The following is a 27169-nucleotide window of genomic DNA, read 5'->3' as shown; positions in this document are numbered from 1 at the left end:
TATGTAGGAAGGACTGAAAAGCAGCTTAGAAACTATTCTCATGAGTCATTACTTCATATTTTCCACCCCAGGAGATCTGGGCTTTGATGCTGGTGGTTATAGAAGTACTTAGTGTTTGAAGTTTCTCAGTATGCAGCACTTGCAGGTGTCCGATGATGTGACACTGTGTGAATCCTTGTGTTCTCTCGTTGCTTCTGTCATTTGCACATAAAAATAAAGCCTTTCATGTGGAGGAAATATATATTTGATGATAATTTTTAGTGGGCCGGACTTTAATCACAGCTTTTTATACTGCGGGTTAACTTCTTGATAACCATTAATTAGTGCTGTAAACGGCCCTTAAAATGGCCATCCTGAAAGGATGTGTTGTGTATCTGTCCTCTTTTCCTCCATAAAGATGATTATTTAAATGAAAGCTCCCTGACCTCTTTGACGCTTTTCTAATTTGGTGTTTTAGAATGTATTATTTCTATATTTGAAGGGACAAAGACATTTAACTACCTCACATTAAAGACAGTATATGACAGCAGCTGGTTGTGTTGAATATCCTTCAGTTTCAGTTCCTGTGTCCCAGCTCCTGTGGTCGTTGGAATTGTAATGTTTTTCAGCAATATTTGGGTGTAAAGTTGTTTGTTTCATCAGGACACATCTGAATTGTTGAACTCTGAACAGAACATTGTGTATTATTTTCATTGCTGCAGATAATCATCTGGGTACTCATTACAGAGACAAATCCTAACTATTTATCCTGTCTGAAGTATTGAAGATAGGGCTGGAGCTAATCCCAGCTGCCCTTTGGGCAAGATGTGGGGTACACCTTGGACGGGTCACCAATCCATAGCAGGGCCAACACAAAGAAAAATTCTAAGTGTCAATCTAAGCTTGAATAAGAGGGGATTTCAGGCTAAGACAAGTTCTGTAATAAGGCCCCAGATGTTCATGTTAAACTTGGCTAGAATTTTAAATAATGAGGTAAACATGTTTGATCACCTGCTCCTCAATATAAATGTCAGCTCATGGCTGTTGTCTGTACATCTGTCCATGATACAGGGACACTGCCCCGAAGGAAGCGTCCAGGAGCATCTGTGTTGTGCTATCAAACCAACCATGTGTCTAAACTAACAACACGGAATGAAATGGACTGCATTTATGTAGCTCTTTTATTGTTTACCAGAGCTCAAAGCATCAGTCACACTCCGATGGCCAGGGCTTTGTGAATAGTTAGGGGTTAAAGAATGTCTTGCTCAAGTTCACATTGACACTGGCTCTTGAGGAGCTGGGGATTGAACCAGAACATTTGAATTACTAGATGACCTGCTCTAACTACTGACCTGTTGCCTTCTTTGTGGAGGTTGCAAATAGGAATTAAATGACTCAGTATATGCATAGGAATTTTATTCACGTGATTTTCTTTGTTTTCATAGAGGTGCAGGAATTTGCTTTGCGCTCAAAATGAGCCTACAGCGAGTGAAAATGTGAGAAACGCCTAGAAACTGCATGAGGTTCAGAGGATTGATTTCTGCCCCAGTGACACCATGTTACTTACTTTGTGCCTTTTAAGGAAATGACGCATGAGGAGAGGTCGCTAATTAAGGACCTTGATAAATGTGACTTTGGAGAGATCCATGCTATGCATAAAGCCAGGGTGGAGGCTAGGAGAAACATGAGCAAGGAGGAGAAACTGGTAAGGTTCAGACTCCCCTACCCCCTTGCTGTGCCTGCTGCTGTGTTCATACCTTCCAACACTTTTCTCACTGCTATTGTCCAAAGGAGGTCATTGCTGTCAGTTTAGTGTCGGGATCACCTTCTATGTGCTTTTGCTTGCTCTCCATTGCAGGCCTTGAAGGAAGCCAATCAGAAGATCGTGGATGAGTATGGCTACTGTCTGCTGGACCACCACAAAGAACGCATTGGCAACTTTAAGATTGAGCCTCCAGGGCTGTTCAGAGGTCGAGGGGAGCATCCCAAACAGGGCATGTTGAAGAAAAGGATCCAACCAGAGGATGTCATCATCAACTGCAGCAAGTGAGAGTGGATCGCTGACATTGTGGTGACGCAAAAGTCAATGCTGACTTGACAAAAAGGTTTATATAGTAAAGTGTCATCCTAGTTGTCAAACACTCCGGGTTGCTGTGACCTTCTGGTGGGGAGAACTGTTGCTGAAAGCAAAGGAAAACTAAAAGTACATGTAGTGTTTTTAAAGCTTAAGAAGTAAATTTCCTTCACCAGGTATTTAACCAATCCTCTGTTTTGAAACTTTTTGCAAGATTTTGATATTTATTGTAAACATTTTCTTAAAGTAACCTAAGAAATTAGAGTTATTTATATTTGAAAGCAGCATTTTTGCTGTTAAGATGTGGCCTCTGGCATTCATATTGACTAGATCTCAACCCAAATGAGCACATATGGGAAATTTTGGACTGACACGTTGAATGACTCGAAAACACAGAATGAGAGAATATCGTTTATAGGAGTCGTGTTCATCCAGAGACACTTTCCAAGATGCTTAGAAGCTGTTATGCCTGCTCATTGTGGTCCAACATCGGCGTATCTCATTTCCTTCCTGATACTAGAAGCCTTATTTCACATCTAATGATACATATTTTCTGGTTCTTTCTTTGCCTTTTAACAGAGAATCCCAAATACCTGTGCCACCTGCTGGTCACCGCTGGAAAGAAGTTCGCCATGACAACGCCGTGACATGGCTGGCCAGTTGGACAGAGAACATCCAGGGCTCCATTAAATACATCATGTTGAATGCCAACTCCAAACTCAAGGTCACTCAAAAATTGCACCAACATATAGATAATGCAGTCAGGTCAGACTGGAGGTTCAGATACTCTTTACATTTTAAGGGTCTTTGTAATTTAACATTATTGTTTAATGGTTCACCACTGTTGGAGAGGTGAACCCAACCATTTAAAAACTGAATTAAAGTTTTATCTTCCTACAACTTTATGCTTTATCAGAACGTGCTTCATACAGGGAGCAAAGTTTGCTCTGCCCCTTCCTGAAGCGAATGACTCTGTCAAACCTCTGTTATACAGTAAAAGTAATATAACCTCAGAGTGACTGCAATATAGAGATTTCCCTTAAAAGAAATGCACTAACAGGGACGATTCATCCCAAAATGCTGTCCATAGTGCTGTTTTTCAATCTTGAACATTTTGATGGAAGTTGCTGACTTTTGGAGCAATGGACTAAAGAGACGTCTGCCTTCTCTTAAATGCAAGGGCACTGGATGCATGTCATATTTTGATTATTATGTTTGGGTGTCCCTCAATTGCATTTTTTTTAAAGATAAATCCTTTAATGGCTCCTTTACTACATATAAAGTATTATAGCCTAGAGAAATATGGATGCACACTGTGATTGGACTGTGAGATTGTTGTTGGCTTAGACATAGGAGGGCAGAGGTTAGCCAATGGCCAATATATGCAGCTGTTACTTTGCCTATATTTTGCCTACAGATGTTCCTGCTTGCTAATCAGCTTCATGTGCCCAGGTCATGCTAATTGTTTGAAAATACCAATCGTCGGCCAGCTGATAATTGGTCGATCTCTAATCAGTATAAAATGTGACTTTAGTCATCATCTTCCCATGTTGCTGTACAGTATGGTTTACTGTTGTCGGGGGGGGGGGGGGGGGGGTTGTTGACTGCTGGTAAGACAACCTGAGTATGTTTAAGGAAGAATTCTGTTCCCACACACCTTAACCAAAAAAAGGCTATATCACTCTAGAGTTTGTTTCCCTGAGATGTGTGTTTGTGTTCCCTGAAATTAAGTTTAATTTTGTATTGGTTGCAGTATATGTTACCATCAGCAGAGAGCAATTTCACATTATACTCTTTTAGCTGGATCTTTACGTTTAGGGTTCCCTCCTCTAATATTTGCTTGTTATACCGCTCCCCCTTTCTGCCTCTCACACTTATTTTTTGCCGTCTCTGCTCACTGATCCTCTCTTTGTCTATACCTCTTTTCTTCCCTTTCTCTGCATTTCATCTTTATGAATTAAGGGAGAGAAGGACTGGGAGAAATATGAAGTTGCGCGGAAACTCAAGTCGTGCGTGGATAACATCCGCAACCAGTACCACCAGGATCTGAAGTCGAAACAGATGGGTACTCGCCAGAGAGCTGTGGCCCTCTACTTCATAGACAAGGTCTGAAGGCACATTCATTGTTCAAGTGAAATCCCTGGAGAAAATGGATCAAGCTGTTAGAATATTATGTTCTTTATGTTTATACCAGTGCTACTGGCTTAAAGATTCTCCCTCAACACTCAGATCAGATATCAAGACACACATAGATATATTGAAATTCATGCAGTGTCATGACTACATTTTCTGTCTTCCTGTATAGTTGGATGAAAGTTTGTTTTTTGTTTTTTTACACAAACACATCAAATGTAGCCATTTTCTTGCAGTAATAATCACAGTTTTCATTGTGTAAAAAGATTTAGCCTGCAATTATGTTTGGCTTGTTCCAAAGAAAATTATACACCCTGTTTATCCTTCCTGCATTAACTATGCTGTTTTTTGGCTTTGAATTTAATCCTAATGTTGCGTGTGTGTATGTAAGTTTGACATCAAGAAAATAAATACCTGTGAATGGGGGTGGTGGTGAATTGTGTATATGTATATTCGGTGGAACTTTATCTCTGTATCCTCTGACCCAAAAGCTGGCGCTGAGAGCTGGTAATGAAAAGGAAGAGGGAGAGACGGCAGACACAGTGGGCTGCTGCTCGCTGCGTGTCGAGCACATCACACTCCACGAACAACTGGATGGCAACGAGTGTGTGGTGGAATTTGATTTCCTTGGTAAAGACTCCATTCGCTACTACAACAAGGTCCCCGTCATAAGGAAGGTAAAAAAAACAACTTTTTGCACAGAAAATTCATGCTCCTGCATTGCACTCTGAATGTGGTAGTGTGGAAGCACATTTCAGTGCGAATCACTGAATATAAGGCAAGTGTTGGTTGAGGGAGAGGACATTAGCACAGAGACTAACTTTGGGATTGTTCAGTGTGATTAAAAACATGACATATTGCAAGCATGTTGGGGTTTGGCAGATGTCCCTGCAGGGGAAAGTCACTTCCATACCAACATGCAGAGAGCCTAAAGCAGAAAGAGAATTTGGGTCTAACCTCAGGACACACTTTAGATTGATGTAGCCTTGCTGTTATAATTTGTCTGCTGTAAGTATTCATGTGTCCTTCCACTTCAACCTGACCCCCTTGAATAAAGCGTTTATGGAGGGAAATGTTTATTTTCTGAGGTACTCTGCGGTTGTTATTGTAGCCAAGCAGAATATTATGGTTTAAAGCACTGGGTCAGGATAAAAAATATAAGTATTGCTTAAAAACGTAAGAGGAATCCTTAAAAGTGTAGTGTTAGAGCCAATAACATTTCTTTGTGTTGCTAGGGATGGACAATATTGGATTTTTTTCCAAATATGCAGGTATATTGTAACTTGTTTGTCAGACAACCAACACCAGTATATCATTTTCCTCGGTAACTAATTGATCATCAGGTCTCTTCTGTTGTATGATTATCAAAATATCATGATGACTCACCAGTGGAAGCAGACACAAAAAAATGCTTAAATGTTTATATGCATTGTTATTTCATGATGCAGAATCAGAATCAGGATACTTTATCCATCCCCAAGGGAAATGCTGTTCGTAACAGTGCTCCACTCAACAATAATAAACAGGGGAAATAATATTTAACATTGGTTACTTGGAACATTTTTACATTATTTTATGACCACTTTAGAACAAAGGGGGTCAAATTTCCTCCTAAAACAGACATAGTTGAGATCCCTGAAACGATCACAACCAGGGTCATTAGTATTACTTCACAGGTTTTAAGATAAACCAAGAGTTCACGTGACAGTGATTGATTTGTGTCACTGTTATGTGTTCATAGTGAACTCAGACTTATTTAGGTGACATCAGCAACAAGTTTCTCAGTCTTACAGTAAATGGCCACTCTTACCTCTGGTTAATTATAGATAAATTTACATCAAATACCTCAGAGTGGGGTGTCTCGCTTCTTTGTTTTGAGTTCTTTAAATCTGTAAATACACTTGGAAGTCCATGAACTGCCTAACTGAGTCCTCTGGGATCTCTGTTTCGTTTGTGTGGCTTCTCCATCCATTTATTTTCACTTTGGTATTTTACTGGAAAAAACAAAACAAAACTTTTGCCATGAACTTGAGATGCACATGGATATGGTGGAAGTTCACTTACAGCAAAAACCTAATGTTAACATGCTATTAGTGAACTGGCAAGCTATGAGCAGGTTTCTCTCTCTGCAGCTTGTCCGAGCTAAAGTTAGACTTCGTCAGGTTCTGAGTGCCATCTTTAGCCCGAGGCTGGTCAGGAAGTATTCACAGGCTTATCCAAAGAGAGGAGAAGTGACTAGTTCTGGGGTTTTTCCCTTTGGGTATGTGTTGTCACTAACTCCAGTCAGGCTGACAGCTTTTGGCTCCTTCCAGCAAGACTGACTGAGCAATCAAATCGAATAGCACCTTCGTTTTAGGCTTCTGAAACATAAACACCCCAAACATTTTGCTCACATACAGCAGTGGATGATGGCTGCATCATCTTGTTCACAGCTCCCTTGCGCCAAAGAAATTGTGGCAAACATTCAGAAGCCCAAGTTATTTTTTTATTGGAACAACATTATGAGAGAGATTGGCAGTTAGAATAAATTTTCTTTTTAAGACCAAATGGGCTGACACCAATGACATGCTGCATGTATTGCGCATCCCTTCTTTCTGCTGAAGTTGTTAGCTGCTTAATTTTTAAATTAAGCTTGTCTGCCTCCAGCGCGGGGGTAGTATGGCTTGGAGGTGGCGTGACCGTCTAGCAACTCAAGGGGTCGCTGGTTCGATCCTCACTTCCCCTGTTGACCATGTCCAAGTGACCAGCCCTGTGACAGACTGGCGATCTTTCCAGGGTGAATCTCGCCCAATGTCATCTGGGATAGGCTTCAGCCACCACCCCCCCCTGACAGATAGGCGGTACAGAAAATGGATGGATGATTCTAGCACTGCAACAAAGAAACATTTGAATGAACTGTTGCAAATTTAATGCATTTAAAATGGAAACAAAAAAACAGTTATTCTAATTGAGTTAGTCAGGTTTCCCCTCACATGATACAAATGGTTTAGACAGCCAGCGGTGTGAATAAAAGAACAGAAAATAGTTTGTTAAAATGTTTGCACATGACAGTAAAAGATGTTGCACATTGTAGTGAGCAGATTAGCAAATGCCACAATTCAGGAAACGTGTGTGTGAGTGTGAGAGTGAGAGAGAGAGGGAGAGAGAGAGAGAGATAGAGAAAGAACTTATGTTAATGTCCCACTCCTCCTATTATGGCAGCCCATGCTATCTTCTATTCCAGAGGTGGTAAAAGAAATGTTTGGACCTGACGGCCAAAGTGTTTTGTTTCTTGGGAAAACATAATTATTCAAATGAGTTTATTCAAAAGTAAAACATTGGCTACAATTAATTAGTCCCTTGCATATTTTAGCATCATCAAATCCCAAGAAAATCAGTGAGATTGCTGCTAAATGTCACTTGGAATTTTAAAAAAAGGAGGAATTACCATTTTTGTCCTCTGGAGAGGTTTGAAATCAGTGAGCCCAATTTTGGGGATTATATATTTTTCAAAGGGGATAGCTGAAACCACATCGCTTTGGGCAAAGTTACACAGTGTTGTTTCTCTGCAAAACAGGAGAGGCTATTAGATTTGAGATATCAGCAATATGAACATCCTTCTTTGCATTTTTATTTAATTTTTTTTTTTTTTAAAGAGTTGCAAATTTCCATGGAGATTAATGGGAATATATTGAAATTAACAGGAATAAACTGGAAATTATGTGGTAATTCAAACAAACAATACTTAAATCTGCACAGTGCAAGAGGTCATCACATGCACATATTATTAGCATCTTGCATGCTACTGTGGGGCTTTTGAGGCTACGTTACTGTATTTGAGCCCAAAGACTACATCAGCCAGGGCAGTTTTAGTGAGGTTACTGGACCAAATACATCTGATCAATGATCTTTAGGTTGTAGCTTCTAAACCAGAAAGTGTTCATAGTTTCGTGTGCCTCTTGCAAGCTAATTTTATTTAGTTTGCCAATCGCATAGTATTCATCAAGCCCATCTCTGTTGTTCATCCATCAGTTGCGAAATAATTTTAAACAATATGCACATTATTTAAGGAATGATTTGCCTCATTGTTGTTTATATTTATGTCTCATTTACATTGAAAAATGACCTTCAGATTTCCTGTTTATCTCTGGTAATATCAATATATTCCCGTTAATTTTTCATGTAAAATTTCCATCTTTAATTATTCCTGGAATTTTGCAACCCTAGCATGGTCACCTGTGAGTGTATATCATGTGGCAAACACTGGCTGCTTAACATTTATTTATTTGAGTGGCTGTTTCTATTCAAAACACACTCACACAGCCAAACGCATCACTAAACCAATTACAGAGGCTTATTTTGTTGTCTGCTTCCCTGAGTCTTTAGGCTGATATGGAATCGCATCCCAAAAACACTTTTTATTTTCAGTTCCTTTGCAGGGTTGAAAAACTTGCCACACTCATAAGCCAGAGAATATGTAGGCATGATTCAGAAGGCAACACATCTGTTGCTAATAATTGATGACTTGCATATTTTACCAGTGTATTTGGGGAAGATTGCATCTGTAGAAATCCCACAGGAAATGTTGAATGTAATTGTGCAATGTTTCCTCTTCTGGCTCTGCGCTGGGCAGTTGTTGATTGTAATGATTGGCTAGTTTGTTGTCCCGCTCTTCTCAAAAGAAACACCAACATTGCCTTATTGGCTCAATATTTTATCTCTATTTCTAAAACTGAGGAGCCATCAGTGTATTGACTGTGTCGATTACACATGCCGAATATTTTGCATGTTCTCGTAGAAAGCAGCAATTTTCAACCCTGAAAAGTGGTAAAACAAATATGTGTACCTGTACCAGCTACTTTTTCCTTTTCTTTTGAAATTGTATATTTTCTTAGGTTTTTAAGAATCTCAATTTGTTCCTGGAGAACAAGGAACCTGGAGATGACCTCTTTGACCGGCTTAATGTGAGTATCTAATTTCTGTCGCTGTTTTTTGGTTGTTTTTTTTTTTGTATTATGTATTTGGTGTTTGAAGCAAAAGATTGTTAAAAATGGCTTAGGGGGCAAAACAGAATTAATTTTTAATGTTTTCTGGGGACACAAGACTGCAGTAAATTGCAAAATTGTAAGGTGCAAGAGATGAGATAGAAAGAGGATGAGCCATTGGTGTGGAGAGATGAAAGGGGTAAAGTAAGAAAACGGGAGGCGAGGAGAAGGAAAGAATATTGGCAGTGAGGAAGCTGCAAGCAGAAAGGAGTTTCAAAGGAGAGAGGGGATGGACTCTGGCAGATAAAAAATGAAACTGCACAAGTGAAAATTGAGAGTGAACATGCTGGATGGATGAATTTCCACTCAGAAGAATCCGGCTCTCCTCTCAATCTCCTCCAGCTGCTGGCTGCAAGGCCCTACAAAATATAGCAGTTGTACACATGATTAGTCTGCCGCAGGGATACGTTCGCACTCCATCTTTATAAAGGAAGATCAGCATTATTTCTCTGTGAAACCATAACCCAGGCTAACAGATTGTTCTTGTCAAGGGAACGCTCACTGAATCACTTCTTGAAGTGGAAACAAGGGTGCTGCTCACTCTGTCAGCTCACAGCCAGGTGACCTTGCATTAAAGTGCCCTGGCTACTCTGAAACGCCTTGTCTTGCCTGATATGCTTAAGAGACTGAGTTGTAGGTGGGAACATATGCTATATATGAATAGTCATTTTAAAGAAACAGATGCAGAGAAGAAAGCTCAAGGAAGGCCTTGCAAGTCAGCTACCTGCTGATGGACAGGGATGAAAAGAGATGTAAGACAGCGCAGCAGTGAGAGGGTGAAATGAGGAGAAGGAGCAATTGAAGGAGGGAGTACGCTGCCTCTGCTCTCTGCCCTCCGGAGTGTCAGGAAATGTCAGGACGTGTTGGAGGTGGAATGATAATGGCAGCTGTGGGCAGGCCTGATTGACACCCGGAAAGGCCAGGCCACTGAGAGAGCAGCGTGGGGGGTGGAGTGGAGAAGCAGTTGGAATGGCAAGAAAAGTGACAGCAAGTCCAGGTAAGGGGAGTTAAGAAAGAGGGTGGATGATGCCTGGACAAAAGTAGGAGAGGGTGGGTGGAGATAAGGAGGGCAATGAAAGAATATGGTGGAAATGTTGCTGCTGTCCCCATCTTACAAGGAAAGGAAGAACTGAGTGGTCAGACTGAATTGATGGTGTTTGGTGAGGAGGTTGGTGTTTAATTCTTTGATGAATGATCATTTATATGTCAGTGTTCAGGAAGTTGATGAAATTGAACAGCTCTACTTCAGTCGACCGTTGTTCCTCATTAAAGCTACAGTCCACACACTGCTGTGTCTCAGTTCATGTAACCTCAGAAATCTCCTTTACGGGATTACATGCAATGGAGCTGAACTTTGTCAATCACTGAAATGGTAGGTGGTGGTTTGTCTCTTTGTGTTGCTACCAAACAAGTCAGCAAGTGGTGTCTTTGTTAGATGACAGACGTGGGTAAGGGTTTGTGTTTGTGTCTTTCTAGAAATGCCTCGTTTCTGCTGTGGTTTCACCCCCTTGGCCAAAATGGACACAATTTCATCATTTTCCCTCACTATTGTCTCCCCTCCGCCTTCTTTTGGAAGAGAGGCTTTCAAAGACACTTAAAGTGAAGTTTGTAACAATGAAAAGCAGCTCATCATAGGGATATAAGAGCAGCAACAGTGAATATTTCTCCTTGACATAACCACCGTCACCAAAAATTGGCTACTGTGTCTACAAGTAAAAGATCAAGTACATAACACCCTGTTTTATAGATGGAATTTTAGAACTGCGCTTATGACAGCTTGTGAGGACCATTACGTGTCAAAATTTTCTGGCTTATGACAGGGGGTTGGAAGTGATGCCTTAGGGAAATGGCATGCACAAGCACACTTACTTGTGTACACACAGCACTCACTGCCCAAACTCCTTCAGCATGTTGTGCTGTCTGTGACACACACACACACACACAGACGCACGCACTCACACAAAGTTTGGTAGCTCATTAGCAATCCAGGCATGACGGTTAGCGCAGGCTGTGCTGCCCAGCACGCACATGTATGCATATGCACAAATGTAAATCTGCCCTCAGGCAGTTTGAAATAGGCTCATGCAGTTCATACATGTGTGAATGTGCCCCTGACAGCAGGGTCCCGACCCTGCTTTGATGAAACTAACCACATCATTATTAGAATCTTCCAGTACAATCATTCCTTCTTTCCCTGACCAACTCACACATATGTTCTTTCTTCTGTGTTTTAGAGCTACACACGACGTCTGCCTCACGTCCACTTGTTTTCACCTCCTATTTCTCTGATGTGTGCTGTTTTGCTGTTCATGCTTTTTCATGTCTGCTGTGGTGTTGACAGCCATATGTCAGGAGCCAGTGGCTATCTAGCCATCTGGCCAGGACTGCTCTAACTTGTTATATTACCTACACAAATGTCAGATGGGAAATGGTGGTGTGCACTCTTTTTTTTTTTTTTTTAATCTCCCAGTCCTAATGGAGGATGATGGTAATGAAGGCAGAGAATGCTGTACTACCCATTGCAGTCATAAAATCCCACAGTGCCATCTAGTGGTAGAGAATGTTTTCATTCGGTCAGAGGGTTTTGTGCTCTGCATTTGTGCTTGACCATATGTTTGTTTGCTTCTCTGCCCCTCCCCATAGACGAACATGCTTAACAAGCATCTGAGCTCCCTCATGCCAGGTCTCACTGCGAAGGTGTTCAGGACGTACAACGCCTCCATCACCCTGCAGCAACAGCTCAAAGAGCTCACAAACAGTAATCACTCATAAGTACTCACAAACACACTCACACACTGTAACACAGCCTAACCTCACATACATAGTAATATCACATGCTCGGGCTTGGTAAGATTGCTGGATTGCCACCAGCAGCAGGACATATCAGCCTGGTTCTTAGAATTGTCCTGTCACCCGGCTGCTTATGTCACAGAGTCCCATGATAAAAGTGCCACACTACTTTTTTTTTCTGGATTCAGGATACGCTGACATCCATCTTACAACTGTGTCAGTAATTTACTGCAACCAGTGATGCTCCAGCTACAGGTCCTGCTGGCTGGCCCTGCTGCATTTCCCCATTCGTAGATTAAATCTCCACACACTCATCACATTTCTGAATAGCTACTGACAGGCAAACTGAGAGCTCACACATAATGTGTGTTGTGTGCACCCTTGGGAGAATACATCAAGCTAATGTGGATCTGAATGATCAAAATGAAATGATAGAAACATAAAATTGCTTGTGTGAGCATCTGATTTGTGGTGCTGATGGTAGGTGGGCAGTTATAACACAAGTGACACAAGCATGATTCTATCTTTACACTTCTTTGCAGGATTCTGGTCAGATGGTCTCAGTTCAGGATTCTGTTTAAATGGAAATTATTACTCTGTCTCCCCTCACAAAGAATCTGACAATGTGGCAGAGAAGCTGCTCTCCTACAACAGGGCAAATCGAGCCGTTGCAATTCTATGTAACCACCAACGGGCGCCGCCAAAGACCTTTGAGCAGTCCATGGCAAACCTCCAGGCCAAGGTCTGCCATGTTTATCAGCCAATAATTATCACTTTACATAACGAATACATGTAACACATCCTTATTTGTCATTATGTCTTTGTTTATCTGTTGTGTGTGGCTTTGTGCTTTACTATCTTGTTATCTTGTCTTGTTGCATTGTGTCACACCACTAAGGGTTTGCAACTTTTGTTGTAACACTAATGTTCAATGACAATAAAGGATTTCTGATTCCGTATTCTAAGAAAAATAGATCATAATAACAGACAATTGACTTGTGTAAGCTTTCCTGCCAATTCTCTGCTGTTTTGGAGCTGATAATCAGACATGATGTCTTCATGTGCTTCCCTCAGATTGATGCTCGAAAAGAACAGCTGGCGCTTGCCAAGACGGAGTTGAAACAGGCCAAGAAGGATGCCAAGGCAAAAGGCAGCTCAGACCCGAAGCTGCAGACGTGAGTGTCCCAGTATAGCAGAAAACGAAAGGCTGCAGACAATAACAATAACAGTTAGAAATATTTACCTCCAAGCAGTCCTTTGGTGTCAGATTAATCATAAGCCACACACCCAAATACCAATATAAGAGTGCCCTGCAGGTATGAACACCCTCAAGCATCAGTACAAATGATGTGCTTCAAGCACGAACCTGAGGAAAAAGAAGACTTTGAATTGGCGGTTATGTGGGAGTTTTCTGTGGCGGTGGTGTTGCAGTTCAGTCACACGCACTTCCATCCTCTTTTTGTTTTTGCTTAACAGACTCATCGTTTATGTCAACTTAATGGTCTGTTATATTTAGGGATGCATAGGAATGGACTATTTGATGTCAGTGGCTGTCAGATGAGGTGCTACTGATGCTTTCACCAGCCAGTAGGTCCATGCATTCATATTTGACAATTCTGACTTTAGAGCAGTTGTGATATTTGAATATACCATAAATCACTCCATGTTTTTACCTCTACCAACTTCCAAAGTAGCACTGGCCTTGAGAAGATCACCGATGGGAACACAGCTGTTAGCTTTGTACCTGATAGCTGAATGGTTCAAAGGCCTGACACCGAGCCAGGTTGCTATGACTGATGTTGGCTGCTTTTCTCAGGCTGGTGGAGCGGAAGAAGGCAGCTGTGAAGCGCTGTGAGGAGCATCTGCTGAAGCTCGAGGTTCAGGCAACTGATAGAGAGGAAAACAAACAGATTGCACTGGGTACCTCAAAGCTAAACTACCTGGATCCACGCATCAGCGTGGCATGGTGAGTAAATGAAAACTCAAACCAACTGAATGCCTTGGTTAAAAAAATTCACACTCATGTCCACACAAACCTCCCAAATCCTCTTCCCGGCATGGTGGTTGGGCTGGGGTTGGTCACGGGCCCTGCTGCTGTACGGTGGATCGCTCGCTGGCGGTTTCACTAAGTCTGAGGTGCCCTGGACCGTATCAGCATCTATGGTGTTCTCAGCCCCTGTATGGAGGAAGATGAGAGTATGATTGTTTTGTCCGGGGGTGGCGGTCCTGGGCGTGTGTGCCTTCGACTCACCCCGGCGGGTGGGCTGGACCTTTCCGGGGAGTGGGGGGGTCCCGGCTGGCTGGCTGGTGGTGCCCTATAGCCTGAAGCCCTCCTGCTCTGGGGGGAGGGGGAGAACAGGGGATGAGTAGAGGGGATGGGGATCGAGGGTTGGGGGGGGGGGGGTAGCTCTGTTCGGGGGCGGTGGGCCTGGTCGTTGTGGTGGGCTGTGGCTGCCCCGCCTGGGTGTGGGGTGTGGGTGGGTGTCGGCCTCGCCGCTGGTGGACCCCTTGGGGGGCTCTGGTCGGGTCTCGGGCTGGGGGGCCCTGTGCCCCTGGGCTCTGCTCATGTTGTGGGGGGGGGGAGTGCCCGGCGGGACCGGGGTCATCTCTGCCCCGTCTCTCTGTGGGTAGCTTCCGGGTGGGGGTTGCTGCTGCTGTGCTTTCCTACGGGTCCTGGCATGGGTTGGGCCTGTGGCTGTTTCCTGGGGGAGGGGTGGCCTGGGGCTCCCCGTGTCCTGGGGATTTCGGGGTGCTCTGGTGACCTGGTCCTGACCTACCTGCCATCCTGGACTGGAGGTGCGATGTCCTGGCCCCCCACATCAGCTACAGCCAGCTACGCACAGCATCCAAGATAAACCGTAGCACACACACATACACGTACACACGTGTATACACACATACACGCATGGAGCGCACAGCTGACCCATAAACACACACTCAGACATTTATCTTAAAATTATATTAAACCAAATTGTAAGCCTGCACCGGAAATTCTGCAACCATTGTTTTTGTTTTTTTTTTCTTTTTTTCTTTTGTTGTTGTTACTTTTTGTTTGTTTGTTTATTTGTTTTTTGTCTTTGTTTGTTTTTGTGTTTTTTGTTGTTGTTGTTTTCTGCTATTGCTGTTGTTGTTTTTTTGTCTCCCCCCTCCCCCTTGTCTTCCCTGTCCTGTCCCTGTTCTCTCTTCCTGTCCACTCCTGTCCTCAGTCCAGTCGCTTTATCAATGAACCAACACCATTCCTAATAAAGTTAAACATAAATGGCAATAGGAGGAGTTTATCAGATTCCTCCTATGCAGAATAAAACTGCTTCAGTACAACAAGGCACCAGGAACACTGATGCTGCTTGCCTCAGCTGCTGAACAGGACAGGTAAAAAAAAATAGAAAAAAAAACCCCTTCCAAATCCATTGATTTTTGTTTGTGGGCCTGTGTGCACACATGGTAACACCTGGACACTCACTTGTAGAGTATACCATCTTAGTGTGCACAACCAGCCTGTTTGGCCTGACTCATCAAAGTGCATTGAAACGTTTATACAACCCATACTGACTCGGCAGTCTTCCTGTCAAAATGCACCAAGCCAGAATGGACAGCTGTCTGTCCAGCACTGACAGCACAATAAGAGACCAAACATTGCAGTCACAGTTTGTCTGATGCTACTGTTTACAATCATTTTATTCCAAGTGTACTACAGGGTTCATTTGGTCATTAAAAACCTGGAAAGGTGTCTGGAAAAATAAAGGCAGAAAATTTGACGTGCAAATGAGAGTTGTGGTTGATGAAAGCTTGACTCTGAAAACTCTAATAGGATATCAGACACTACCGATGTTGGTTTACTTTCACATGTTTGTGTTGCATCAAGGCATGAAGTACGGCATTGATTTTAGCTAAATGTACATGGGTGAATTGAAGATTTCTAATGAGTAAACGGACATTTGAGAGGATGTATGGTCATGAGAGTGTTCCTCAGAGGCATTGAAAAATATTGTTAATGTGTGTGAACCCTGATAATTTTACCTAAAATACTAAAGATGTCAAACGCACAGCCATTTGACGACTCCTGACTTTTTTTTTTTAACAAATAGCTGGAAGCTTTAGGACAGTCGTCAGTCTTGCAGAACACAAGTTTGGCTTTGGAAAAAAGATCACAATTAGATTCTCTGATGCCATGGCTGACCTCTGTTGTCCAGTCAGTTTCCACTACAGAGAATTTGTGACACAAACAGGCGTTTCATTCTTGAAGTGTCACAGTTAATAGTGACGGCTCAATAGGGAACCTCTCTACAGTCCTATTCTTAACATCACACATGTGAGCACTCCACTTTTTAATTGCTCTGTTTCTGCTATCTCTCCTGCTTTCATTCCAGCTGTGTTTGAGATATTAATGCCTCCATGACAGTTGCACAGTGGTCCTTTTGTTTTTGAGTTGTCTGTCCGTCCCACTCCTGTTAATTGCCGGGACCATCTGACAGGCTCATGTCAGAGGCGTACAACTGCAATGCACTTTTTCTCATTTGTATGAATTGAGGGCCCAATGATAGCCAGTGTCATGTGCTTTACAGATCGAAAACTCCAGATTTTTCGGTCATGTACTTAAATTCCGTGTATGTTCTGCGTCTTGCAGCCGGTGTTTTCTATCCAACTAGCTGCACCAAAAGTACTGACAGCCAACATTTTTAGACTTGCGAGAAAATGATATGAGTGGTTATACTATGTTTATTTCACAGTTAATATTTAACTATTGTGTCTTTTAGGTGTAAGAACATGGAGGTACCTGTGGAAAAAATCTACAATAAGAGCCAAAGGGAGAAGTTTGCATGGGCCATCGACATGACGGAGGCAGACTTTGAGTTCTAACTTTTGTCTTGGAACCCTTAGCTTGTCGTTATATAAAGTACTTTCTGGTAGTATTTCTCATCTGTTCATTGGCTATTCAGGTTGTATTTCATGAGATCATATCACGTGATCATTCTTCACCCTGAAGACATGTCAATTGCTTGTTAATTGCTTATATTTTTTGATGCATTGAGTGTTTTATTTAGAAGGTTGTTTTGTTCTGTTTGTATTCATTTGAATAAAGGTTTCTATTATGCAGTTACATAGTTGTCTAAATAGGACTGTTAGCTGGACATTGAGGGAAAGATACTAATTCCTGGTTAAATCTTGGTTAGTACCGCCTCATGGATCAAGTCTCCAGCTCCAGCTCCAGTTCCTCTGCCATGATAGACCCCAAACTCATTTAGGATTGTCATTGCTAGAAAAAATAAGTGTTATTTTGCTTGGTAAAATTAAAAAAAAAAAATCACCCAGGACCTGGCCGAGTTTTTATTATCTAATACAACAGCATTGTATTAAATAAGTTTAATAGAGGAAAATCTGTTAGAATTGGAATGCATCTCACACCTCAGGAGTAACAGTGTTGTTTGTAAAACCCTGCAGACTTCAGATTTTATACAGTGCCCAGTTCCCATGATGATAGGGATGTAGCTGTTGCTGGCCTACTAGCCTACAGATGTACCTGTCAGCCTGAGCTGGGGGCAACAATGTCTCCATCGGCTGTCACCTCCCAGGAATCAATTATGATATACAACGTCCAGGTCAGTACACAAAATCCTTAAGTAGCATTCCTGCACAACAGCATCCTAAATTCTACAGGGCACACTAGTCTAGCTTACAAATAACGTTCAAGTCATTACATAACCATTTATCACAATATTCAATATATAAAAAGCATATCACACAAAGACACACCAAATCAAAAATTCATTTTCAGAATGGAAACATCTGCTGCTCCTGAATGTAGCACCCGACTCCATGTTTTTTCTGGGGAACCTGAGGGACACACAGATAGCGGTAGGCATGTGAAGACACTTGAGGTCGACCGCAACTGACAAGTTGTAGTCATAGAAAAGTGTTGGTTCATCGGGCAAGATGAAAAAGGAATGATGGCTACAATTAATCATAGCTGCATTATTAATCCATCAAATGTGTAAGTGGCAGACGATCGCTGTCATCCAAGCTCCTGAATATATAGGAGTCTCTTAGGAAGGACAACCAAACACTGATGTCAGAGGGAGACGTGATAACGGCCGTCTTACCTTCATGATGAGCCTTGAGCCTCTTTTGGCTTTTCAGGTGTTGCCTCAATTTCTTCAACACCAGCCTGGGTCATCAGGTCGGCGATGTTCTTCTCCAAGTCATCGATCCGTGTGCTCATCTCATCAAGTGGAGAAGCGGTTAAGGAAAATGACAAATCTTACTAAGTCGCACCGAAATATCACTGAACTGGAAGCAAAACTCTTGAGTCAAAGACATGAGAATGCCAGTCACCACCAGCCCAACGTACGGCAGGGGATTAACATCAAGAATAGGATGTTTTATCAAAGATCAAGGAAGCAGACAAGCCTCTTGGATTAGTGTCAGGATATTCCTCCCGATGATCTGGTCTGACATGGTCTGGAACTTGTCTTGCATCTGTTGCAGCAGTGTTTGGACCTGAGAACCAGCACAGCAACGTTAAAGCCATACATCATCCCCCAGGTCAGCTCACGGGTTATCATGACACGAGCAACACAGACTGGATTATTCACTATCAACCAATGTGCCACTGAAGGAAAACTCAGGGGCCCATGATGTAAATTTTGCATCTTGAGTCTTAATTTAAGATGAGTAAGAATTCCAAATGTGGGATGACATCATCCAACCAATTTCAGGAGTCCTCATACATCTCCGGTTATCTAAATCAATCATTGTTTTTTAACTACATGTCCACATCTCACCAAGCTAAACTTGTATTTTTTTTCTCAAATAACACATGACTTAAGTCCTCAAGACTACAGGATGTGTTAAGGGTCAGCCAAAACATCTTAACTAGTTCTACCTGCTCCCATTTCATGGAATCTGCTGCAATCTGACCTGTTGGCTTTGTCTTTTGAATGTTGGCGCTAATCTCAAAATCAGAGAACAGACTAGGCGATCTAAGGAGTGTGGACTATGTAAGATTTTCATGGGGGGGGGGGTGAAACTTGACCATTGTGTTTACAATTTCTTTTTTTTTTTCTTTCCCCAAAGGCATACCTATCACACAACGTAAGCTAAAAATGAGGTGGAAAAATCGAAAGTTCAGAGATCTAAGAAAGTTCTTAAATTGAATGTTTATTGAAGATTGTGGGGAGTTAGGAAGCCTGTAATAGGAAATGTTTGTCACCATTGGCCTTATCCTACATCAGTCCTTGACGCCATGGTTACCAAAGAGTTCAGATAGGATGGAAACGTTCAGAAGTTGCAGCTCCTCCTACTGCTGCTCATCCATGTTTCCAGGACAACAATGTGGGAGGTTTCTCTAATTCACAAACCCACACTGTGGGTGTGCTTTAGAGCAGTTTTCTTTCCCTATCAAAAAAATACTGCTCAACAGTTCAGCAATATTTAACCTGAACACTGAACTTTATATTAACTCATCACTTAGCTTAACTTAAACATCGAATATTAAAAAAAAAGGTGTAGAAAACCTGTAAAGGCCATTAGAAAATAAAAACTAACCGACAATAACACCACAAAATAACCAAGACTGGGCTGTGAAATGTTTGAGTATAGTAGTACCACCTCAATGCTAATCTCCATGACAACAGTCAGTCAGAAACATTACCTCACCAATCTCGCCGTAGGCGTTACAGTAGATCGGAGTGCCTCGTATCTGCACGCACTCTGCATTCAGAGTTCACGCGTTTGTTCTGCCGACAATTAAGTTCTGCTGTTAACTGTTCATCTATAATTGCCCCCGCAGAACAATATCTAATTTGTGTTAGGACCACTATGGCTCTCATAGACGATGATCGAGACATTAAACAGTTGGTTACAGGACAGACTGAACATGAATTATATTAGACTAAGAAGCTTCCCACTGTAACGTTCATAAAACCGATTATTGGTGTTGTTACGAAGTCAGATAGTTATTAAACACTGTTTAATGCCTTTTACCCTACAACCTTTGCTTGCTAACTAACGAGCCGTAGTTTGCTGTCGTTAGCATTCCTTCAGCCCAGCTAGCTGAGCTAATGTAGCTATGTAACACTAGCCTGGAATCACGACTTACCACATTGGTAAGGTCCTGCACCGACTTGGGGTCTGTCTCAGCCATGGTGAAGTGAGAATGGTTATCAGAGCCGAAATAATCCCACAAGGCAGTTAGACGTCTGCAGTTAATTATATTTGAACTGCTCGAATGATATAGCAATATGTCGCACCGCACACAGTCAGCTGTTCCACAACACAGCGAACTCTCGCGTGACTTAAATGCTTGCGCGGGGCGGTATGGGACGTTGAGTTTTCCGAGCCGCCTGAGGTTTTGTTTACCCCTTACGGCCTCAGGAGGAGGCAACACACTGAATTCATTCATAGCATTGGTTCACCAGAGCGAGGCTGCGTCCTTGTCCACGCTCCAGTCTTACGAATGTTTAACGCTCCTCTTTGGTGAGTCTGCTGAGTGTGTGACCGCGCGTGTGTGGGTGTGCGTACCTGCGCGTGAACGCCTCTTCTCCTCCTCCTCCTCCTCCTCCTCCTCCTCCTCCTCCTCGCATGAAACTTGTGGTTGTCTGAGAGTTGGAGGTGAAGGAGCGGGATTGTGTTTTGAATCTACGACAGTTTCTCGAGGAGAAGGCGGAGGACAGTGAATGAACCCGAGGGTAAAGTAAAGTTTGAGGGTGCTCTTGCTAACGAGAGATAGACGGGACAGTGGCCATCCGGAGCTGTGCGCTGCTTGGCATGAAAAGTGTGTGAACGCGGCTTCTGAAACTCCTAGACACAGTACTTTCTGAGAGGATTGTTATTTATTGTGTGTTTTAAATCTGTTTAAATGTTTTATTACATCTGATACTCGGTAAGTTGCTGGTGTTTAACTCCGTTTTAAATGTATCACAACGCGAGACTCTGGAAGGGTGCCCCTGTGAGTCCATACCGTTGATGCTGCAGCCAGATTCGATGTGGGAACTGTCTGTTGAGACATGTTGGTGACCCAACCCCTGTGAGCTATTCTTTGCTTACACAACAGAGCGCGTCCTCTTTCATGATAGAAGTGTCCAAACAGAAGCTCTGGCGGGGTTTACCAACACTAGACAGCAGTGGTTGGAGACATGAAGGAATTTCTATCTGCTGAAACAGGGGGGGACAAAAAGGAGTTCTAGATCAGGACCCATGGCAGGCTCCCCTGGCCCGCCCACAGGTCTACATTGCCTTTGTATTCTTATTCTCAGTTTTAAAGGGTCACTCATGATTGAGAAGTAACTCTTTCACCACCATGTCTTGCACTATCAGTGAAACCTTGCCTGCCTCTTTGTGCTCTCACTTACATCTGAGTTATGAGAAATAACAGATGCCTGCTGGGTAATCAGACCCCCGCCTCACCCCCTTCCTCCCTGACTGTCAGTGACGTGTCTGCTAGAGATGCACGATCCACTTTTTTTTTCCACTCTCGATCTGATACCCATCAACGATGCCTTAGTGAGGTTAGGGGGAATGAATGCCAGGACGCCGAGGTCTCAGTTGAACTCATGACTCTCGTGCTCTGTGACAGCTTGACCGTGTAAATCAATCCTTGTTAACAGCAAATTGAAAATGCCACACGCCCTCACTCAAGGGTATGGATTGCCAATTCCAGTCCCAGCAGCTTCCCAACAACACAAACACCTAGTGAGCACACATTTATCTCCAGCAGCCTTTGAAATCTTAACATAATTGACTCCAACAAACGTGCAGCATCACAAGTCAGCTGACTTTAAAACAGAACATGGGAGAACTTTTCCACCGCGTAAGCACCTGCTTGACGGGTGGCTATGTTACTGATTCTGCCACCAGACCAGAGCTTTCCTTTCTTCAGCGTTATCTTTTTGTTGTTGTTTAAGATGTCAGTTTAATTCTCAAAACACCTCACATTAAATAACAAATAGACACAAAAGCATGACATTTTAATGCATTCCAGAGTCTTTTATTAGAACTGTGTGTATGTTGAACGCGTGTCTCATTATTTTTCATGGTCCATCAGCGCCATCATTCTGATATCCGATCTCTGCAGCTGATATGTGAATAATATCTTTTGGCACTGGACCCTGATATTCCTGCTCTGATATCCCCTTCCTCATTTCTGCTTGATGCACAAGGACCGTGCACTTGAAATATCGTCAGCAGTCATAAGGCCGCTAATACCCAGAGAACCTGCTGATGAGGTCTCTGGTGTTATTATGGTGTCACCACTTTGGACTCACTGGTCTTCAGCCATAGTGTGTGACCTGTCAGCTGACACAGAGGCAGTGGCCCTCTGGCTGAGATCAGGCATTAAAACTCAGACACCTAAGACTCCCGGCTCACCAGCGGCCTGCACCTCTACCTACTTCTCACGACTGCAAAGAATGTTGTCTGACATGTGGTAGAGCCCTTTATCTGCACTGCAGGTTTCTCAATAAAAGGAGGGAATTACTAAGCTTGTCTCTGTGGGGATGGATGTTTTTTATCTTAAGAGTGTTTGCTGCATAGAACAGTATTTTCAGGATTAGGGAGTGGCCGGCCTGGTTGTAGTGCAGACTCATCACTGTGGTGATGATAAGAAGAAGAAGCTCTGTTGTGTTCAGAGTGAAGAGGCGGCCTTGAATTAAGACTTGATCTCCACGCTGCGGCGGTTAGACAGACACGTTGGATATCAACTGTCGAACACACCATGCGCCCCTGGTATCAGACACAGAATCAGTTATTCACCAGGTATTCTTTCAAACTCTGGGCATTTGCTCCTACAAAATAATAAAACATAAACCTGAAAAGGGATGTCAGAATTGGAAGTGAAATACTGGCTGTGTGACAGATTTCTAGTCTGTGCTGGAGAGAGGGAGAGGGGGAGGGATGATGTATATCACACACGATTTGAAACATTTGCAGAAATCCATACATCCATTTTCTATACAGCTTATCTGTTAAGGGTCGTGGGGGGGGGGGGGGGGCTGGAGCCTATCCTAGCTGACACTGGGTGAGAGGCGGGGTTCACGCTGGACGGGTCACCAGTCCATCACAGGACCATCAGCAGCAATTTGGGGTTCAGTATCTTGCTCTAGGACACTTCCACATGGTCACCAGGGGAAGTGAGGATCGAACCAGGGACCTTTCGGTTGCTAGACAGCCACTCTACTTCTGAGCCATGCTGCCCCCTCATTTGCAAAAATAAAATATGAAAGCAATTTAATCACATTTAATGGTTGGATATTCCCAGATCCCAGATTATTACCCATCATCCCACTCCCGATTTGCTAATTAAAAGCCTCTGTTATCGCTGGTGTATGGGAGGAACTAAATTAGTCATTTGCAGAGGTTCTTCAAAAGCTCGTTTAAAGTCTTGACTGTTGGATGATGTAACGCATCGATAGGTCGGTGTGTGGCTGGTGCTGCAGAGGTGCAGGAGTGAGTCCCACAGCTCAGATAAAAGTAGCATTGTTGAATGCTAACATTCCCTCGTTTCAGTCGGTTAAATCTTTGACTTAGTGGTTAAAGAAGGTTTATGGTTCCCACAAGCTCAAGATCTTTTACTCACTTAAATTACATCAGGAAATGTAAATTACCTTAGTAAATGTGAATTTTGATGTGTTATAGTTTTATAAAAACACCATTTTCTAACAAGTCGCTAAATGAGACAGCAGAGTTTAACTCTTTTTTTTTTGAGCTGATGGTTGACTGAAGGAATTCCTACGTGCAAAGTAGTTAAAGACATCCTGACGCTGAAAATACTGCAAACCCTCAGATGAGTGTAGCTCCTCTCAAACTCTCTGCGTTTGTTACCGTTACATTGACCCTTGAGCATCCAGGTTGTGTCTATTTGTTCTCTTTCTATTTGTAAAGAATATATGCCGAAGCACCGAAATGCTTCCACTGTAAACATCAATACAGATTTATCCTTTGTTAAAAATTGAACTTGATCCAGTTGCAGTTTTGATGATATTTCTGTGAACGGTGCAGCCCTACCTTAATGTGTCTATTTGCAAAGATAATATGGAGTTATATGGATGTCATGACACAATTTTGGAGCAAAAGTAGCAGTTTAAATGCTCCTAAAAATCCTTCGAATGCCTAAAAACAGCATTGTGTCCTTAACGCTTCAGCTCAGCTCAGTGTTGAGTAGGTGACAGTGAGTCTCAACTGTTCCAATTCAGTAAATCAACTTTTTGGGGGTGTGTTTTTACATTAAATTCCCCCATTTTACAGATAGCAACCATTCAGCCTATGAGAGACATTGTGTAAATGTTTCCTCACCAAAGAAAGGGAGCTAGCTAGGATTGGTTCCTGGGGCTGGCTGGGGCTGTCGGTGATGGGACAGAATTAAAATGACCTTCCAAAGATGACTTCAGAAGTCACTTTTTTAAATATGGGTGTAATTCTCTTTCCAAGGAAAATCGAGTCCTGCTTTGCATTATGTTCTTAATGTTAGTGAAAGTGGGATACGCAGATTGGGATTTTTGCCTAAAAAACATAAATCCAATTATCTTTACTTGTAAAATGTATATCATGTCCACCTCTGTAGATGATTAACCCAAGGGTGTCGCTACGATCTAATTTCTCCTTATTATTACACACCATGGTTTTAGTATGTACTCAAGTCTGCAGAGGCGTGGCTACTCTGGCCATGGTGCCACAGCCATTGCTTAGCTATAATCAGATCTTGTAGTGAGACAGAGAGAGTTTTGTGCTGCTGCTTCACACTATACTGAGTTTCTCTAATTGAATCATCTCAACAAGTTTTCCTTCACTATGGCTCTTTGGGAATGTCCCTCCAACCCCTGGAAGTAACCTCCGGTTGTTCTGCTTCCCAGCTGCCACCTCACCGCTCCCTGGACACCCCTGATCTTCTCTCAGTGTGATGGATGCAGAGGTGGCTCTGCAGGACGAGGACATGGAGGGCTCGTGGGCGCTGCTGTCCTGGCTGGCCTCCTGCCTCATGGTCTTTGGGGGAGCCCTGCCCTATTTGCCCCAGTACCAGGAGATTCAAAAGAGCAGCAACACGGAAGGCTTCTCCACCAGGGTCTGCCTGGTCCTGCTCATAGCCAACATCCTGCGCATCTTCTTCTGGTGAGAGCATTTTCTGGCGTTGTGTTTATTCATATCCTTTTCAAAGCTCACCTTTTTCTGTCAATATTTGTTCTTTGCCATGCAATTTACATAGTTTTTCCTCATATCAGTCAGGTGGACAAAAATTAATGGAAAAGGAACAAAATCACAGACAACATTGAAGTTGCTAATGGAATCACAAATGTAGGCTGCCGCTCTCTTGTAACCTCTTTGAAATGGTTTTATGTGTCAGGGAAGAGAGATGTCAGAGATGAAATGTTACACTTTCGGAGCTGTTCCAGATCTCATCAGATTTACTTGAGGAGAACTGTGTGTGATCTGTGCAGAACTGTTTCCATTATTTCCCTGTATTACTGTGAGCTAAAGGCTCCCCCCATGTCACCTCTGAATGTGGCATGTTTGCAGGATTGGGAAGCAGTTTGAGCTCCCCTTGCTGCTCCAGAGCGTTGTGATGATCCTCACCATGTTTGCCATGCTCCACCTCTGCTGCACAGTCCAGCACACCAACCGAGTGAGCACCAAGCAACACCGGCTCTTAGGTAAATGTGTCAAAACAGCGCTACCTGACACAGCAACATAACCCTCCCCTTATGTACAATTACTACTAGTGTTTCAGCAGATGCACCACTGTGGTGTGTCACCAGGGAAAGAGCTTCAACTCCTGCGTCTTACCAAAAGAGGGGGCCATTGGAAAAGCTTGAATGATGAGATCGCTGCTCTCAGACATCCTTACCTGTACTAGGCTCCTTTTCTTCTTTTCTCACATCTTCTATTATTATTTTTTTGAATAATTAATTGTCATAGTTTCTAATAATTACTAGCTGTATACTCGTGAAGGTGAACCGCAGTGAGATATAGTTTATGTCATCCTACATGTTAAGATATGTGAGGCTGAGCTGTGACAGTTTGAGTCACTGTTCTGTCATACATGATATTAGCCTTAAGATGTGTTGAGTGTGTGTGAGTGTGTGTGAGGGTACAAGACTAGGAGGGGCCACCACTCATGTTTCCTCAGACATTATTTGTCAAAGATGAATAAACTAACTGGTCCCAGGATGAAGGAAGCCCCCTTTAAAACCATCACACACAGGAGAGGTGAATAAGGTGACCAGGATGAATGTTCCTTTGTGTGAAAGCTCGTGAGGGAAAAATACAGTTGAGACACCGCACTCACTGACTCGAGAGCGAGTGGAACAAGCACCAAAGGTTGATGCATGAAGCAATCACAGTAAAACGGAGTAAGTGTAAGTAAACGCGCCGAGTGTTGTGTTAGACTGGATGGACCTGCCTGCAAAATCAGAACCCACAGAACAGAGTGAAACCGTTAAACCATGTAATTTAGAATTCAGCTCTGTGGATGAACAGAGGTTTTTACACATTTTCAACGACCTGTTTCCAACAGTTACAGTGTTTGGAATCGAACCTCTGAATTTCCCTTAAACAGATTTTAATAACGGAAAATATGGATTTACGGAAGTGAAAATGAAGTTAGTCCACAGGGTTTATCAGTTTTTAAAATGTAACAGCTACGTTAAATATATTTGATACCATTAAAGCCAAGATGGAGTACATTTTCTTGCTAATACTGCATTCCTTGATATTGGCGCCTGCAGCCATGTTACTTCTGATTTGCAGGTAAAACATTATTTATTCATATCATTTATTCATTATTTATTTAAGTGGTCAGGATTATTTTCGGATGCAGAATTGCTCATGAGAATTGCTGAAATATTGATAATATCAGATATAATTCATCAATTTTTGAAAGGCCCAAGAAGTCTTTCAAACACTTAAACCCTTTGTAGGTCAAAGAGTGGGTGCAGAGGACATTACACAGGGTTGTGAGTTCACTCTCGACATTTTGTTAAGACTAATTACCTTCGCTAATAGTCTCGCTAATAGGCTCAATCCTAGAACGTTTTATGACCACAGGTCTACGCCTGATTGCTGTTGAATGATTGCTGAGAATATTGTGTGTGTGTGCATGTGTGCACGTGCGTGTGTGCGTGTGTGTGTGTGTGTGTGTGTGTGTGTGTGTGTGTGTGTGTGTGTGTGTGTGTGTGTGTGCTTG

General features: G+C 42.7%; 3 protein-coding genes across 7 annotated transcripts in view; 2 read left to right on the top strand and 1 right to left on the bottom strand.

Annotated features, from left to right (window-relative positions):
- The window catches only part of LOC147258249 (DNA topoisomerase I, mitochondrial), a 30997-nt gene extending 13899 nt beyond the window's left edge, over positions 1 to 17098 (top strand). For 2 of the 3 annotated variants that reach the window (XM_086208209.1, XM_086208207.1), the window contains 11 exons: positions 1562 to 1684; positions 1838 to 2025; positions 2633 to 2777; positions 4016 to 4159; positions 4678 to 4863; positions 9061 to 9129; positions 11854 to 11968; positions 12543 to 12742; positions 13075 to 13175; positions 13817 to 13966; positions 16755 to 17098. In XM_086208209.1, coding sequence (XP_086064335.1) covers positions 1562 to 1684; positions 1838 to 2025; positions 2633 to 2777; positions 4016 to 4159; positions 4678 to 4863; positions 9061 to 9129; positions 11854 to 11968; positions 12543 to 12742; positions 13075 to 13175; positions 13817 to 13966; positions 16755 to 16857 — 1524 coding nt within the window. In that variant the 3' untranslated portion in view covers positions 16858 to 17098. The remainder of the gene's footprint in view (positions 1 to 1561; positions 1685 to 1837; positions 2026 to 2632; positions 2778 to 4015; positions 4160 to 4677; positions 4864 to 9060; positions 9130 to 11853; positions 11969 to 12542; positions 12743 to 13074; positions 13176 to 13816; positions 13967 to 16754) is intronic. The other variant, XM_086208208.1, reaches the window with a different exon arrangement.
- Positions 17099 to 17312: 214 nt separating this feature from the next.
- hsbp1b (heat shock factor binding protein 1b) lies at positions 17313 to 20295 on the bottom strand. The gene is made up of 4 exons (XM_086208213.1): positions 20096 to 20295; positions 18429 to 18495; positions 18099 to 18225; positions 17313 to 17832 (listed from the first exon to the last, which is right to left on the bottom strand). Exons 1-3 carry the CDS (start codon positions 20138 to 20140, stop codon positions 18101 to 18103), a joined length of 237 nt encoding a protein of 78 aa, XP_086064339.1. The 5' UTR covers positions 20141 to 20295; the 3' UTR covers positions 17313 to 17832; positions 18099 to 18100.
- A 74-nt stretch (positions 20296 to 20369) lies between these two features.
- Positions 20370 to 27169, top strand: part of LOC147258247 (solute carrier family 66 member 2) — a 68582-nt gene continuing 61782 nt past the window's right edge. The window contains exons 1-3 of one of the 3 annotated variants that reach the window (XM_086208211.1): positions 20370 to 20472; positions 24843 to 25098; positions 25504 to 25637. In XM_086208211.1, the coding sequence (XP_086064337.1) occupies positions 24890 to 25098; positions 25504 to 25637 (343 nt within the window). In that variant the 5' untranslated portion in view covers positions 20370 to 20472; positions 24843 to 24889. Of the gene's footprint in view, positions 20473 to 20523; positions 20771 to 24842; positions 25099 to 25503; positions 25638 to 27169 lie in introns of those variants that run through there. The other 2 variants (XM_086208210.1, XM_086208212.1) reach the window with 2 other exon arrangements.

This window comes from Aulostomus chinensis, chromosome 7 (genome assembly GCF_037954235.1).
Source record: "Aulostomus chinensis isolate RoL2024-O1b breed Wild chromosome 7, RoL_Achi_v1.0, whole genome shotgun sequence".
Lineage (NCBI taxonomy): Eukaryota > Metazoa > Chordata > Actinopteri > Syngnathiformes > Aulostomidae > Aulostomus > Aulostomus chinensis.
The sequence above is the reverse complement of the archived record's forward strand: the minus strand, read 5'-3'. Positions and strand labels throughout refer to the sequence as shown.